Raw genomic sequence first — 15396 nt, forward strand, 5'->3', positions numbered from 1 at the left:
TTACAAGTTCGAAAGGTGATCCCTACACCACAACAGTGTAGAAATTGATGGCGATTTGGCCATCCAGCGAAATATTGCAGATCTATCGCCGAATGCCCAGTCTGTGGTGCCGATGACCATTCTAATACGTCTTGCAATCGATCTCCCTCTTGCCTTAACTGTCATGAGGCTCACCCTTCGTACTCTTGCCGTTGTCAAGTCTATTTAAACGAGCGGGAAATCCGTTACCTCAAAGAGACAGAAGGTCTCCCTTATGCCATGGCAGTTTCTCATCTCCGCCTCCAAAGGAGACTCCCACGTGTTTCTTATTCCCGTGTTTCAAAACGTCCCCCCACTTCTGGTATCCCATCTTCTACACCCGCCTCTGTGGTTACCTCTCCCATAGTCACTCCTGTATCTAATCCTTTTGCTGTCCTCGGCTCAGACGTCCCTACTTCAACGCCTCAGTCTGATCTCGCTTCTTCAAGTTCTCTCTCACAAGCCTCAGTATCGACGAGACCTCGTACGACACCTCCTCCCAATCGTCCCTCTACTTCTCAAAAGTCAAAAAAAGGTCCGTTAACACCTCCTACCCATCTTCCACCTCCTCATTTTACTCTCCCTGTCTCTGTCCCTGGTTCTCCCCCTCTCACTGGCTCAGTTACAAGTGTAGAGGTTCACCCTCCTCCTCGTACTGTACCTTCCTCCCCTGTTCCCTCCCAAGTTTCTTCCTCTTCTGCCACCTCCCAGGTTCCTGCCTCTTCTGTCCCCTGCCACGCTTCTCCAGTTCCCTCCACCCTTTCGCCTCCCCCTACCTTGGTACAGTCCAATACAGTTCCAATCTTTACTCATCCTCCCCCTACCATTTCCAATATTGTCTCCCATACGACGTCTCTGAATTCAGAAACACTTGAAGCAATCTCTGAATATATTGCAGAGACCAAACCATCAATGGACACTGATCCACCTTCCGCTCTTTCTCTCTCCTCTGCTCCATCTGCGCAACTCCTTTCTTCACAGCGCACCATTCCTTCGCTGCTTGAACGTTTTCCACTGCCTCCGCATGTGGACTTTTCTAACCCCTCTAGTCCGTAGGAACCCTTACCTGCAGATTTCAAGTATCTTTATCATTGCCAATCATGGCCTATTTACAGTGGAATATACGCGGCCTCAGGGGTAATCGGGGTGAGCTTCAGATGTTACTCTCCCAGTTTGCCCCTGTTGGTGTTTGCTTACAGGAACCAAAATTACACTCTGCTGTTATTTCTCCCATCTCAGGCTATAATTTATTGTATTCTTCAGATCCTTTTCCTGATGGGACCTTTAATGAAAGTGCCCTTCTTCTACGCACTGATATTCCGTACCATCAGCTATTTGTTCATACTTCGCTGCATTACACAGCAGCCCATATCCACTTACATAGGTGGTATACGCTCTGTTCTTTATATCTCTCTCCTTCTCGGGCATTATCTATTCCGGATATTGCCTTCCTTGTTTCGTCATTACCGCCACCGATTCTGTTACTTGGTGATTTTAATGCCCACCATTTCCTCTGGGGGGGGTCTCACTGTGATTCCCATGGAATTCAGTTAGAGGCTTTTCTTGCCACCCACCCCCTCCATGTTTTAAATACAGGTACTCACACCCATTTTGATCCTCGGACTCATACTCTCTCTTGCATCGATCTCTCAGTCTGCTCTTCCTCCGCCGCATTAGACTTCACTTGGTCTGTTCTCCCGGACTTACATGACAGTGATCATTTCCCAATCATTCTTACTTCCCCTTCATATTCGCCACCTCTTCGCACCCCACGCTGGCAATTTAATCGGGCAAATTGGAACCTTTACTCACACCTAACTGTTTTTAAAGAGGTTCCTTCTTCGTCCTCCATCGATGAGCTTTTACACCTCTTCTCGTCCTCCGTTTTCACCGCAGCTTCTCATTCTATACCCCAAACTTCGGGCAGGCATTCTCAGAAATGCGTGCCATGGTGGTCTCCTGCTTGTGCTCGTGCAGTACGTTTGAAACGCGCTGCATGGGGCAGGTACCGGTACAGTAGAACCACAGAGAGACTCCTTGATTTTAAACAGAAGCGTGCGATCGCTCGCCGTGTCATCCGTGACGCTAAACACACTTGTTGGCGAGACTGTCTCCACCATCACCTCTGCTTCCTCCATGAGTGCAGTCTGGAAAAAAGTACGAAAACTGAGTGGTAAATATTCTCCTGACCCGGCTCCTGTTCTGCGGGTTGCCGGTGTTGATATAGCAAACCCACTAGATGTTGCCAATGAAATTGGCAATCATCTGGTCCGTATTTCTCAGGGACTCCATCTATGCCCCTCATTTCTTTCCTCAAACTCTGCCAGAGAGTTAGCACCCTTGGACTTTTCTTCTCTCAGAGAAGAACAGTATAATGTGCCTTTTACACTTCAAGAACTGGAGGCAACACTCTCAGCTTGTCGATCATCGGCAGCTGGGCCCGACGACATTCATATTCGTATGCTACAACATTTACATCAGTCAGCCCTTGCAGTCCTATTACGCCTTTACAATCTTATTTGGTCACAAGGAGTTCTTCCACAGCTGTGGAAATCCGCCATTGTTCTCCCTTTCCGCAAACCAGGCACTACGGGACATGAAACCTCCCACTATCGTCCCATTGCTCTTACCAGTGCAGTTTGCAAAGTAATGGAACGCCTAGTAAATAGACGTTTAGTGTGGTATTTAGAGACACACAACAGTCTCTCCACTCGTCAATATGGCTTTCGTAAGGGACGTTCTACCATAGACCCCTTACTACGCTTGGATACGTATGTTCGTAATGCCTTTGCGAATAACCACTCAGTTATTGCCATATTTTTTGACCTTGAGAAGGCATATGACACAACTTGGAGGTATAATATTTTAGCCCAAGCCCACTCCTTAGGCCTTCGAGGCAATCTACCATCCTTCCTTAAGAACTTTTTAACTGACAGGCATTTCCGTGTTCGGGTTAATAATGTGCTCTCCCCGGACTTTATCCAAGCTGAAGGTGTCCCCCAGGGATGTGTTCTGAGCACAACACTTTTTCTCCTTGCTATTAATGATTTGGTCTCTAGTCTTCCATCAAATATTTGGTCATCACTCTATGTTGATGACTTCGCTATTGCCTGTGCAGGCGCTGACTGTCACCTCATTACAGTTTCTCTCCAACATGCAGTCGACCGTGTTTCCAATTGGGCCACCACACGTGGGTTTAAATTTTCCAGCACTAAAACCCACCAAATTACTTTCACTAGACACTCTGTCATCTCCGATCATCCTTTGTACCTCTATGGCTCCCGTATCCCTGAACGTGATACAGTCAAGTTTCTGGGCCTCCTCTTTGATCGTTGGTTATCCTGGAAACCTCACATTACCTCTCTGAAGGCAACTTGTCACAGCCGGCTGAACCTTCTTAAAACCCTTGCTCATCTTTCATGGGGAGCTGATCGTCGAACCCTCCTTTGCCTACATTCCACCCTTATTTTATCGAAACTTGATTATGGTGACCAGATCTATTCAGCGGCATCTCCTGCTACTCTCTCTAGCCTTAACCCCATTCATCACCAAGGATTACGTTTATGCCTTGGTGTTTTTCGCTCTTCCCCTGTCGAGAGCCTCTATGCAGAAGCGAACGTTCCATCCTTATCCGATCGCCGTGATGCCCATTGCCTGCGCTACTATGTACACTCTCATGATCTCCGCAGTCCTTCCATTTATAGAATGGTCACTGATATTAGTAGACATTCTTTATTTGTTCGCCGCCCCTGTTTACTCCGTCCCTTCTCTCTTCGCCTTCATTCGCTCTTGTCTTCTCTTCAACTACCACCTTTCTATGTACATGTAGCATCTCACTTTTCCCTACCCCCCTGGGAAGTTCCAGCTGTTCGAGTCTGTTCTTTCTCCCTCCCTTGCTCGAAAGCCCAACTGTCTACGGTCGCTTCCCGCTCTCTTTTTCTTGACCACTTTCACTCTCATTCTCATGCCACTGCTGTGTACACAGATGGCTCTAAGTCTTCTGACGGTGTAGGATTCGCTGCAGTGTTTCCGGACAGCGTCGTACAAGGGCATTTACTATCTTCGGCTAGTATTTTTACTGCTGAATTATATGCCATCCTTACAGCACTTATCCGTATTGCATCTATGCCTGTGTCATCATTTGTGGTTGTCTCAGACTCCCTTAGTGCTTTACAGGCTATACAAAAATTTGATACACCTCACCCCTTAGTCCTCCGTATCCAACTTTGGCTACGCCGCATCTTTACCAAGCATAAAGATATTGTTTTTTGTTGGGTCCCTGGTCATGTTGACGTACAGGGCAATGAACAGGCAGACACTGCTGCGCGGTCAGCAGTACATGACCTACCAGTCTCTTATAGAGGTATTCCATTTACGGACTATTTTGCTGCAATATCTTCCCACCTTCACACCCGTTGGCAACAACGTTGGTCTACTATGCTCGGCAACAAACTTCAATCTATTAAACCGAGTATAGGTTACTGGCCGTCTTCTTATCACCAGTGTCGAGGTTGGGAGACTACTCTCTCCCGTCTTCGCATTGGCCATACTCGTCTTACTCATGGATATCTCATGGAGAGGCGTCTTGCTCCTCTCTGTGAGAATTGCCAAGCTCCATTATCAGTCAGCCACATTCTTTTGGACTGCCCACTTTATCAACGAGCACGCAGAATTTACCTCTGTCGTCGTCTTCGCTCCGCTGCTCTCTCTTTACCTTCCCTTCTCGCTGATGGACCCACCTTTCATCCGGACTCTCTCATTGACTTTTTGACAACAACTGACTTACTTCACAAATTCTGATACCTTCAGCCCTTTCTACTTCAATCTCTTGCTACCCTCTACCCCCGTACTATCCCCTGCCCCGCTGTTTTCTGTAACCTGCTGATCATCCCTCCTCCCTTCTGCCATCCAATACCCTCGCTTCCTTCCCTACCCTGCAGCGCTGTATAGCCCTTGTGGCTTAGCGCTTCTTTTTGATTATAATAATAATAATGAGAAGACTGTCTGCTGAGAATGGCGCTCTTATGTGAAGACTATCTGCTGAGAATGGCACTCTTATGTGAAGACTATCTGCTGAGAATGGCACTCTTATGTGAAGACTATCTGCTGAGAATGGCACTCTTATGTGAAGACTATCTGCTGAGAATGACACTCTTATGTGAAGACTATCTGCTGAGAACGGCACTCTTATGTGAAGACTATCTGCTGAGAATGACACTCTTATGTGAAGACTGTCTGCTGAGAATGGCACTCTTATGTGAAGAATATCTGCTGAGAACGGCACTCTTATGAGAAGACTGTCTGCTGAGAATGGCACTCTTATATGAAGATTATCTGCTGAGAACGGCACTCTTATGTGAAGACTGTCTGCTGAGAACAGCACTCTTATGTGAGGACTGTCTGCTGAGAACGGCACTCTTATGAGAAGACTGTCTGCTGAGAATGGCACTCTTATGTGAAGACTATCTGCTGAGAATGGCACTCTTATGTGAAGACTACCTGCTGAGAATGACACTCTTATGTGAAGACTATCTGCTGAGAATGGCACTCTTATGTGAAGACTATCTGCTGAGAATGGCACTCTTATGTGAAGACTATCTGCTGAGAATGGCACACTTATGTGAAGACTGTCTGCTGAGAATGGCACTCTTATGAGAAGACTGTCTACTGAGAATGGCACTCTTATGTGAAGACTGTCTGCTGAGAATGGCACTCTTATGTGAAGACTGTCTGCTGAGAATGGCACTCTTATGTGAAGATTGTCTGCTGAGAATGGCACTCTTATGTGAAGATTGTCTGCTGAGAATGGCACTCTGTGAAGACTGCTGAGAATGGCACTCTTATATGAAGACTGTCTGCTGAGAATGGCACTCTTATGTGAAGACTATCTGCTGAGAATTGCACTCTTATGTGAAGACTGTCTGCTGAGAATGGCACCCTTATGTGAAGACTATCTGCTGAGAATGGCACTCTTATGAGAAGACTGTCTGCTGAGAATGGCACACTTATGTGAAGACTATCTGCTGAGAATGGCACTCTTATGAGAAGACTGTCTACTGAGAATGGCACTCTTATGTGCAGACTGTCTGCTGAGAATGGCACCCTTATGTGAAGACTGTCTGCTGAGAATGGCACTTATGTGAAGATTGTCTGCTGAGAATGGCACTCTTATGTGAAGATTGTCTGCTGAGAATGGCACTCTTATGTGAAGACTGTCTGCTGAGAATGGCACTCTTATGTGAAGACTGTCTGCTGAGAATGGCACTCTTATGTGAAGATTGTCTGCTGAGAATGGCACTCTTATGTGAAGACTGTCTGCTGAGAATGGCACTCTTATGAGAAGACTGTCTACTGAGAATGGCACTCTTATGTGAAGACTGTCTGCTGAGAATGGCACTCTTATGTGAAGATTGTCTGCTGAGAATGGCACTCTTATGTGAAGACTGTCTGCTGAGAATGGCACTCTTATGTGAAGACTGCTGAGAATGGCACTCTTATGTGAAGACTGCTGAGAATGGCACTCTTATGTGAAGACTGTCTGCTGAGAAAGACTAACTACAAGTCAGGCAATTTTCTCGTTTTGGGGAGATAAATAAGAAATATTAGTATAACTGAAGGCTCTCACCCTAAGTTTTCTGTCTGTTCTGTTGGCTTGAATAAGAGAGGGAATCAAAAATTATGCCGTGTGTTTCAGTGCAGTTTCAGTTTCTATGGTTCTGATTTTTTTCTTACTAGCTTTTGTTTTGTTTACCCCGAAGTTTCTTGTAACTGTTTAACTTTGTAAGTGCAAGACAATAAGCGAAACATCGCTGTAATAAGTGTTTCCTGTGTGTGTGTGTGTGTGTGTGTGTGTGTGTGTGTTTGTGATTTACTACGGGTAGGCTTATTGCCTACCTTTAATATATTGTTGGACTTTATTAAATCCTTCTGCACTTTAGGAAGTTATATATACTAGAGTATATCAGATTTATTTAGCAAAATAAAGGTTGTGATGAATGGTTTGAAAAACCGTCAAGTTGAAGATTGAGACACTTATGCAGCATATGGGAATCTTTATTCAGGAAACGTTTCGCCACACAGTGGCTTCATCAGTCCAATACAAAGAGGAAGGCGTAAGGAGAGGAGGAGATTGATGGACTGAACACATCGACTCCAGGTTGAGGGACTGATTACCTCATTCTCCTCCTCTCCTTACGCCTTCCTCTTTGTATTGGACTGATGAAGCCACTGTGTGGCGAAACGTTTCCTGAATAAAGATTCCCATATGCTGCATAAGTGTCTCAATCTTCAAAATAAAGGTTCGAATGAGATCTCCTTCTGGTCTCTGTTTAGTACAAGAGAACTGGACTGTTGTTGTGAGTCCCTCGTCACATGGATTGTGTCTTGACAAGTACATGACCTGTTCTCTCTCTCTCTGCGCCTTCTCTCGGTACCTCATGACAAGATAAGTACTGATGAATACACTACACAGCTGGGAAAGCTAACACACTTATAGCTTCGATATTCGCTGCTAAACCTTATTTTAGAATACTTTTTCGCCATTGGTAATGACAACTCCAAGGTCTTCCTTTTTATTGTTTCCGCTTATGGGGTTCCATATGTTTTGTATTCTTCTCAGAGACAGTTATATCTAAAAATCATTACTGTGCACTATCCACGCTGAATTTCCCTCATCATCCAACCACTGTGACATTTTTCCAAATTTCGTGTCATATGCGAATGCTGCGAATTTAGATGTTGTTCCTCCAGCTTCAAGATCATTAATGTAAATGATGAAAAGATGAGAGAGAGAGAGAGAGAGAGCTGATGTAGGTAACAGCTCTTAGCTTGCCAATAAAGTTAGGTATCCTTAACCTGTAAATAGCTTGTCAATAAAGCTAGGGATCCTTAACCTTGTCAAACCCTGTGTAAAAAAAAATTAAAGAGAGAGAGAGAGAGAGAGAGAGAGAGAGAGAGAGAGAGAGAGAGAGAGAGAGAAGCTGCAAGTGTGTAAAAAATTGTAAGAAATGGGCAAAATATCAGTGAGAAATGGGTAAAAAAAAACTACACCCGCACATAGGAGAGAGGAGCTTACCACAACGTTTCGGTCGTCGGACTGAGACGTCGTCATAAATTTCAGTCTCCAACGTGCGGGTTATTTGTGTATTGTTCCAGTCACGGTATTTTGCCTTTGTCTTCTTGTTGGGTAAAAAAAAAAAAAGATATAACGAGTAGGTATGAACTAAAGTCAAGCACACACACACACCCTATAAAAAATATATACAATATTTTCATCCTCAAAGTTTATAAACACACCTAACTTATGACAACTTTGCTCTGCTTGCACGAACTTTCCCAAGTGTAATGAATTTTTAAATGAGATCATTTTCGCTAAACAAAACAGAGAATTTCCCAATTAAAACATGACACGGTGAAATATTGTTACGAAATTTGCAATTAACTCGAAGTCAAAGAAACACTCGAAGTGACATTCTTGCTTTGTAAATTATCTTTGAAATTAATTATACCCTGGCCGGATATGTCCGATATGAAGCTCAGTGGGAGAATATAGGATTCTTTTAAGTTGTAGTAATATCTTACATTTTTCGCCATAAGCCGTACTAGGATCCAAATGGTATACTGGTGACACTAGTAAAGGAAATACACAGATTGCAACACAGGCGTTTATTGGGTCGTTGCACTCTGTGTAAAGGCTTCATCAGGTCATGACCTCTTAAGTAAAAGGACACAAATCCAACTAATGTGATATTTTATTGTGGCAACGCTTCGCTCTTCAGGAACTTTGTCAAGCCATAACCGCTCAACAAAGCTCCCGCAGAGCGAAACGTTGCCACAATAAAACCACATTAGTTGCATTTGTGTCCTTTTACTTAACATATTGTGGGTAATTTTGCCAATATTAATACAAAACATGAGCTGAAGCACCTCTGCACAGACCTGAACGTTGTCCCTATAAAAGCTTGTTCTGAAATCGTGTATTTTTTTTTTTGCAAGTCATGCAGCCAAGTCATCCAAGTTATGCAGTCATGCAGCCAATGAAAGTTTAACAAGTTCAAGAATGAGATACTTGTGCAACATTTCGGAATCTTTATTGAGGAAATGTTTCGCCAGCCAGTGGCTTCAACAGTTTAGTATATAGAAGAACGGTAGAAAAAGAGGAGGAGGAGTTTGAAGTAATCAGTCCCTCAGCCTGGAATTGATGTGTTCAGTCAATCGATCTGGCCATTGTAGTACTGAATGGACATAAATGAGCTGGAAAACACACAGAGAAGGATGACAAAGTTGATCCAATGTATCAGAAATCTTTCCAACGAGGACAGACAGGGGGCACTGGATCTCCATTCTCTGGAAAGGAGGGAGGAATTAGGGGGGACTATGACTGAAGTGTGTAAATGGAAGACAGGAATAAATAAACGGCATGTAAATAACGCGCTAAGAATATTTAACCAAGACAGGACTCGCAGCAATAGTCTCAAGTTGGTAAAATTTAGATTTAGAAGGGATATAGGAAAGCACTCTTTTTTTTAACAGAGTTGTGCTTGAGTGAAACAAACTCTTGAGTAGCGGCACTGAAACTAAAATCCTGTGTAGCTTAAAAAGTATGTTAGACAAGTACATGAGAGTGGATGTGAGTAGGGGTGAGTTGAACCTCCCTGGCGTGGGCCAGCAGGCCCATGCCAGGCAGGATCTATACATGACAAACTCTTAATACTTCCCTTAATGGCACTGGATCCTCTTTAAACAGTCTTGATCCCTCAAACCACTATACCAGCTACTGATCGCTTTAATATCTATGCACTTGCAGCATTATTCGTTATTGAACGATCATTAGTGCTTCGTATGTTAATAACAATTTGATAATTATTACAATAATCACCTGATTAGGCCGTGACCACCTGTCTCGGTACGATGGTACCAGCTGTGCCGTCTCCAATTAACAGCTGTTATCAGCTGTTATCAGCTGTGCGCTCGGTTGGACAAAGCTAATCACGAGCAGTGAGAGAGATGTCAATATTGCTGTAACTGTTGAAATTGGTACTCGAGCTGATTCTGTGAATATTGTTGTTTCTACTGTTTCTGCTGTTTTGTTTGCTGTTGTTGCTGCTGCTGTTGCTGCTGTTGCTACTGCTACTACTACTGCTACTACTACTACTACTACTACTACTACTACTACTACTACTACCACTACCACTACTGCTGCCGCTGCTGCTGCTGCTGCTGCTGCTACTGCTGCTGTTCTTGCTGCTACGCAGCTGTAGTTGGTGTTATTGCTGTTGCTGTTACTACTTCCGCTGATGTTGCTACTACTCCTTTTACTACATATGCTGTTGCTATTATTGCTGCTACCGCTGTTGTTCATATTGCTTTTCCTACTGTTGTTGGTACTGCTGCTTTTGTTACTAATGTTAATTTTAAATTATGTAAGCTGCTGCTGCTGCTATTAATAGTTTACTAAGGCTATTGTTTATGTCGTTGCTTCTGTTGCTGTTGGTGATACTGTTGCCTGTTGATGTTATTTCTGCTATTGTTTATGCTGCTGTTACGGCTGTAGCTACTGCTAGGGCTATTGATATTACTTCTTATGCTGCTATTTCTGCTTTTGCTATTATTGTTGCTCTCACTCTTACTAATATTTTTGCTACTTCAGCTACTATCGTTGTTATTCCACCTGTTGCTGTTATTACGGCTGCTGTTACTGTTTCTGTTACCGTGATATCGATGGTGCTGTTTCTCCTACTGTTGCTACTGTTGCTATTGCTGTTATTACTGTGTTTTTTCACCTTTAGTCTCTCTCTCTCTCTCTCTCTCTCTCTCTCTCTCTCTCTCTCTCTCTCTCTCTCTCTCTCTCTCTCTCTCTCTCTCTCTCTCTCTCTCTCTCTCTTTCTTCGGATCACATCTGTTGACGTCCCATTGCCCTCTTTGACTTTTCGCTCGTATTATGGCAGTTATGCATTATCATTACCATCACCATCACCACCCCCATCACCCCAACGACTACCCATCACCCCAATGACCACCCCATCACCCCAACGACCACCCCATCACCCCAAAGACCACCCCATCACCCCAATGACCACCACTCCTACAACCACAACTATAATATGGCAGACTGCACTTATTGAAATTTCCTTGAAGACTCTAGACAGATTTATTCGGAAATTAAAAAAAAATAGGAAAGAGAAAGACAAATCTTTTACAGAGAACGAAATATTTTCTGATTAAAATTAAAAAAGGAAAAAAAATAGTAAGACGGAATAAAATGTTTTCGTGGATTATATATGACCGGCGGCGTGCCTCAGGGATGGTCACTTGTCCCTCTGATGTTCATGATACCGAGAAAAAACTTGCTGTTTAAAAGATCAATATTAAACCAATTTCAGAATATGTACTGGGGTTGTCTGAGTGTAAAACAGTATGTGAGATATATATAAATATGTGAAAATAAATGCTACACGCTCACACACACACACACACACACACACACACACACACACACACACACACACACAACAAAACACAGGTTGTACTCACAGTTCTGAAGGTTCTCCTCTAGTGGTATCAACAGAGGGATAACAACATTGATGGCCATGTTTACTGAAGGTTCTCACACAAATTCATCAACCTCCTAGTATCACTTTCTGTCAGCCATCATCGTCAATTACGCTCCATCAGCATCGGTCACTCCTTCACAATATTTTTAACGTCAAACTTCTCTTCAAAACAAAAACCTGTTTATTTCTCGTTTTGAAAACCAGTTCTGCAATATAAATTTTTATTTATCATCCTTTCAAAATAGACGTTTTTACATACTATGTTCAACGAATTGTTTAATGAAATATTAATGATATTTACTGTGTTTCTTTTTCACTCGTTTAGTGAAAAAGTGTTGTTTGTCAATTGCGTTAAGCAGACGGAGGGTCGAGACTGCACCACTCGTTGCCTTGACACTCACACGGGCTCAGCGCTTCACAAAATAATAATAATGATAAAAAATATTTTTTATCCACTCGTGTATTTCATAGTGAGCTAGATTTCATTTTTTTTTTTTGTCTGTGCTGGGAGGATGCGTTTTCTTTTGAGGATTTTCTTGTTTCTGTGATTACTATTTCTTGAATTCCTTCTGCTTCCTTCTTTCTCTCTTTCTTTCTTTCTTTCTTTTCCCCACTTTTGGAGAAAAGGAAGAAACTGCATATTTTTTTAAAAATATATTTTTCTGTCTCTTAAAATATAGCTTAGATTGTTTTTATATTCTCTCTCTCTCTCTCTCTCTCTCTCTCTCTCTCTCTCTCTCTCTCTCTCTCTCTCTCTCTCTCTCTCTCTCTCTCTCTCTCTCTCTCTCTCTTTCTCTCTCTTTCTCTCTCTCTCTCTCTCTCTCTCTCTCTCTCTCTCTCTCTCTCTCTCTCTCTCTCTCTCTCGCTCGCTCGCTCCTTCACTGTCTAACTAATCTATCTCTCCCATGTTCTCTCGTTTTAGTTGTGCCTCATACAGTACTGTATGAGGCATAGCTATACTCTCTCGTTCAATCTTTCCGTGCCTCATATTCTGTGTTGTACACCTGTTCACTCTAGTTCAGTCTTTCCTTGCCTCATACACTATGTTGTATACCTGTTCACTCTCGTTCAGTCATTCCTTGCCTCGTACACTATGTTGTATACCTGTTCACTCTCGTTCAGTCATTCCTTGCCTCATACACTATGTTGTATACCTGTTCACTCTCGTTCAGTCATTCCTTGCCTCGTACACTATGTTGTATACCTGTTCACTCTCGTTCAGTCATTCCTTGCCTCGTACACTATGTTGTACACCTGTTCACTCTAGTTCAGTCTTTCCTTGCCTCGTACACTATGTTGTACACCTGTTCACTCTTGTTTAGTCATTCCTTGCCTCGTACACTATGTTGTACACCTGTTCACTCTAGTTCAGTCTTTCCTTGCCTCGTACACTATGTTGTACACCTGTTCACTCTAGTTCAGTCTTTCCTTGCCTCGTACACTATGTTGTACACCTGTTCACTCTTGTTTAGTCATTCCTTGTCTCATACACTATGTTGTACACCTGTTCACTCTTGTTTAGTCATTCCTTGCCTCGTACACTATGTTGTACACCTGTTCACTCTTGTTTAGTCATTCCTTGCCTCATACACTATGTTGTACGCCTGTTCACTCTCGTTCAGTCATTCCTTGCCTCATACACTACGTTGTACACCTGTTCACTCTAGTTCAGTCATTCCTTGCCTCGTACACTATGTTGTACACCTGTTCACTCTCGTTCAGTCATTCAGAGTGATAAAAAACATTCTCGTAGCTCTGGTTAAAATATCTTCCAGTTTTTAAAGACATTTCTAACTCTTTTCACTTCGTTCTAGCAAGAATTTCTTAATTTTTTTGTACTCGCATATTAATTTAATTTCCATTCTTTTGTTTACTACCTCGAGCAGTGTGTTATGTACAGCAGCATAACTGTTAATGGGATATTTTTTCCATCCATTCATCATAGTTATGGGGACTTGATTTCCCACACACACACATCAACACTATCCTCTTTTTCTTCTTGTATTGTCTTGCTCTATGAGTAGTTATTTTCTTCTTTATCCCCCGTTTTATCGTTATTTGTAGCTCTTGGGTCGTCGTCTTGGTACTGCCCACACCAGTCCCTTGGATGAGAGTTAACAAGCTCCTGATCACACCTAAAGGAGAGAGAAACACACAATTAGTGTCGGTGGTACAGTAATTAAAAGCCACATTCATATGATTTGCGAACCTTTTTTTTCTAGTAAATGTTACATGTCTCATTCTAAATCTTAGCTGATAATTTTATTATAAGGAAGTCTGTTTTCATTTTATTGTTTATTGCTCTAAATCATCCCGAGCCTAAATCATTATAAATTTGTAGATGAATTTTTAATTAAGAATTTTGTATTTCATGTCGGGAAACGCTAAAAAAAAGTTATCAGATGTCAACATGCAGTTCTGGAGCAGTAGAGTGAGAATAGGTTGTAAACCTGAGGAAAAAAACTCACGAGCAATGGCTTGTTTATGTCTCGGGAGAATCTTTGACGTAATTACAGGACATCCATTAATGACGATTGACACGATTTTCTTTTAATCCAACTACAAAGTCAGCATAGCTACCACTGCTTTTATCACGATCAAATTAGTCACCGAAGAGAAACACAGTATAGCTCAAAATACTAGCTGGCGTATACAAAATAACATGCAATAACTGTGACAAAATAAACGTACGGAAGACATCCTTAAAACTCCACAGACGCATCACCCAACACTAATATGCCAGCAAAATACATAACTTCACCAATGCCCGCAAAATGCACCATAACTCCTCCAACCACTTGATAAACTGGAATGGTGCGCTAGTTGTCCAAGAAAACGACACACGTGAATATGCCTTGAATCTGCGCTCATCATTATCTCCAGTAAGTTCAACCAAGTAGACCGAAACAGTTACAGCTCATGAGTAGTTATGTACACACAACTTTTCAGAAATTTAGTTTTTTCTCGCTCTAAGTGTCTTTCTCCTTCCATCTGTCGGCCTACAGAAATCCCATAATTGTTACCACTACTGTGGTTTTTACGACATAGCTGAAGCCCCGGCTCCAAAATTACTTGAACACATGCAAATCAGTTTGACACGACACACTCCACTTGCTCTTCACCTCACCACTTCCCCACATTTTTACAAGTGGAAAAGGACTCATCTGCACAATTCACGAAACGTTTCCTTTAATAAATGTCCTGAACTATTTCACACATGTCATTTTCCACATTTTGTCTATCACCATACCATTTACTTGAAAGATACCTCTAAGTGGGGCGAAACATCGCCAATAAAGACATCCATATAACTTTATTTATCTCTCTTTACCTTCCACAATCCTTCTCGCTGTTCTCTCCCTCTCAACCCGGACGTAGGCCTCGCCAGCCTAGCCAGACATATACCTCAAAGAAAATGAAAGCGACAGGATCTTAACATATCTAATTTTTGCAAGTGGCAACAGACTCTTGAATATATTTGGCAGGAGTAACAGCCAAGTATTTGGTTTGATGACTAGTAATAGTAATATGATAATCGATAATAGAAACAGCAATGGTATGTGTTACTTATTAGTAGCAACGATATAACACTGCGTTTCTTATATAGAAGAATATATATATTTTAAGACTGGAATAAATACACAAACACTAAATATTAAATTAAAATAACTCTCTCTCTCTCTGTCGCTCTCGCTCTCTCACACACAATTTGAAATTAATCTGTGTGTGTGTGTGTGTGTGTGTGTGTGTGTGTGTGTGTGTGTGTGTGTGTGACAAAGAGAATGAGATAATGCAAGATAAATTGCTTTGCAATATGTTAAAAATT

General features: G+C 42.3%; 1 protein-coding gene across 2 annotated transcripts in view; it reads right to left on the minus strand.

Annotated features, from left to right (window-relative positions):
* The window catches only part of LOC128693161 (putative neural-cadherin 2), a 919455-nt gene that overhangs the window by 661165 nt on the left and 242894 nt on the right, over positions 1-15396 (minus strand). The window contains exon 2 of one of the 2 annotated variants that reach the window (XM_070089401.1): positions 11551-11776. In XM_070089401.1, the coding sequence (XP_069945502.1) occupies positions 11551-11608 (58 nt within the window). In that variant the 5' untranslated portion in view covers positions 11609-11776. Of the gene's footprint in view, positions 1-11550; positions 12284-15396 lie in introns of those variants that run through there. The other variant, XM_070089402.1, reaches the window with a different exon arrangement.

Source organism: Cherax quadricarinatus, chromosome 28, assembly GCF_038502225.1.
Source record: "Cherax quadricarinatus isolate ZL_2023a chromosome 28, ASM3850222v1, whole genome shotgun sequence".
Taxonomy (NCBI): Eukaryota; Metazoa; Arthropoda; class Malacostraca; order Decapoda; family Parastacidae; genus Cherax; species Cherax quadricarinatus.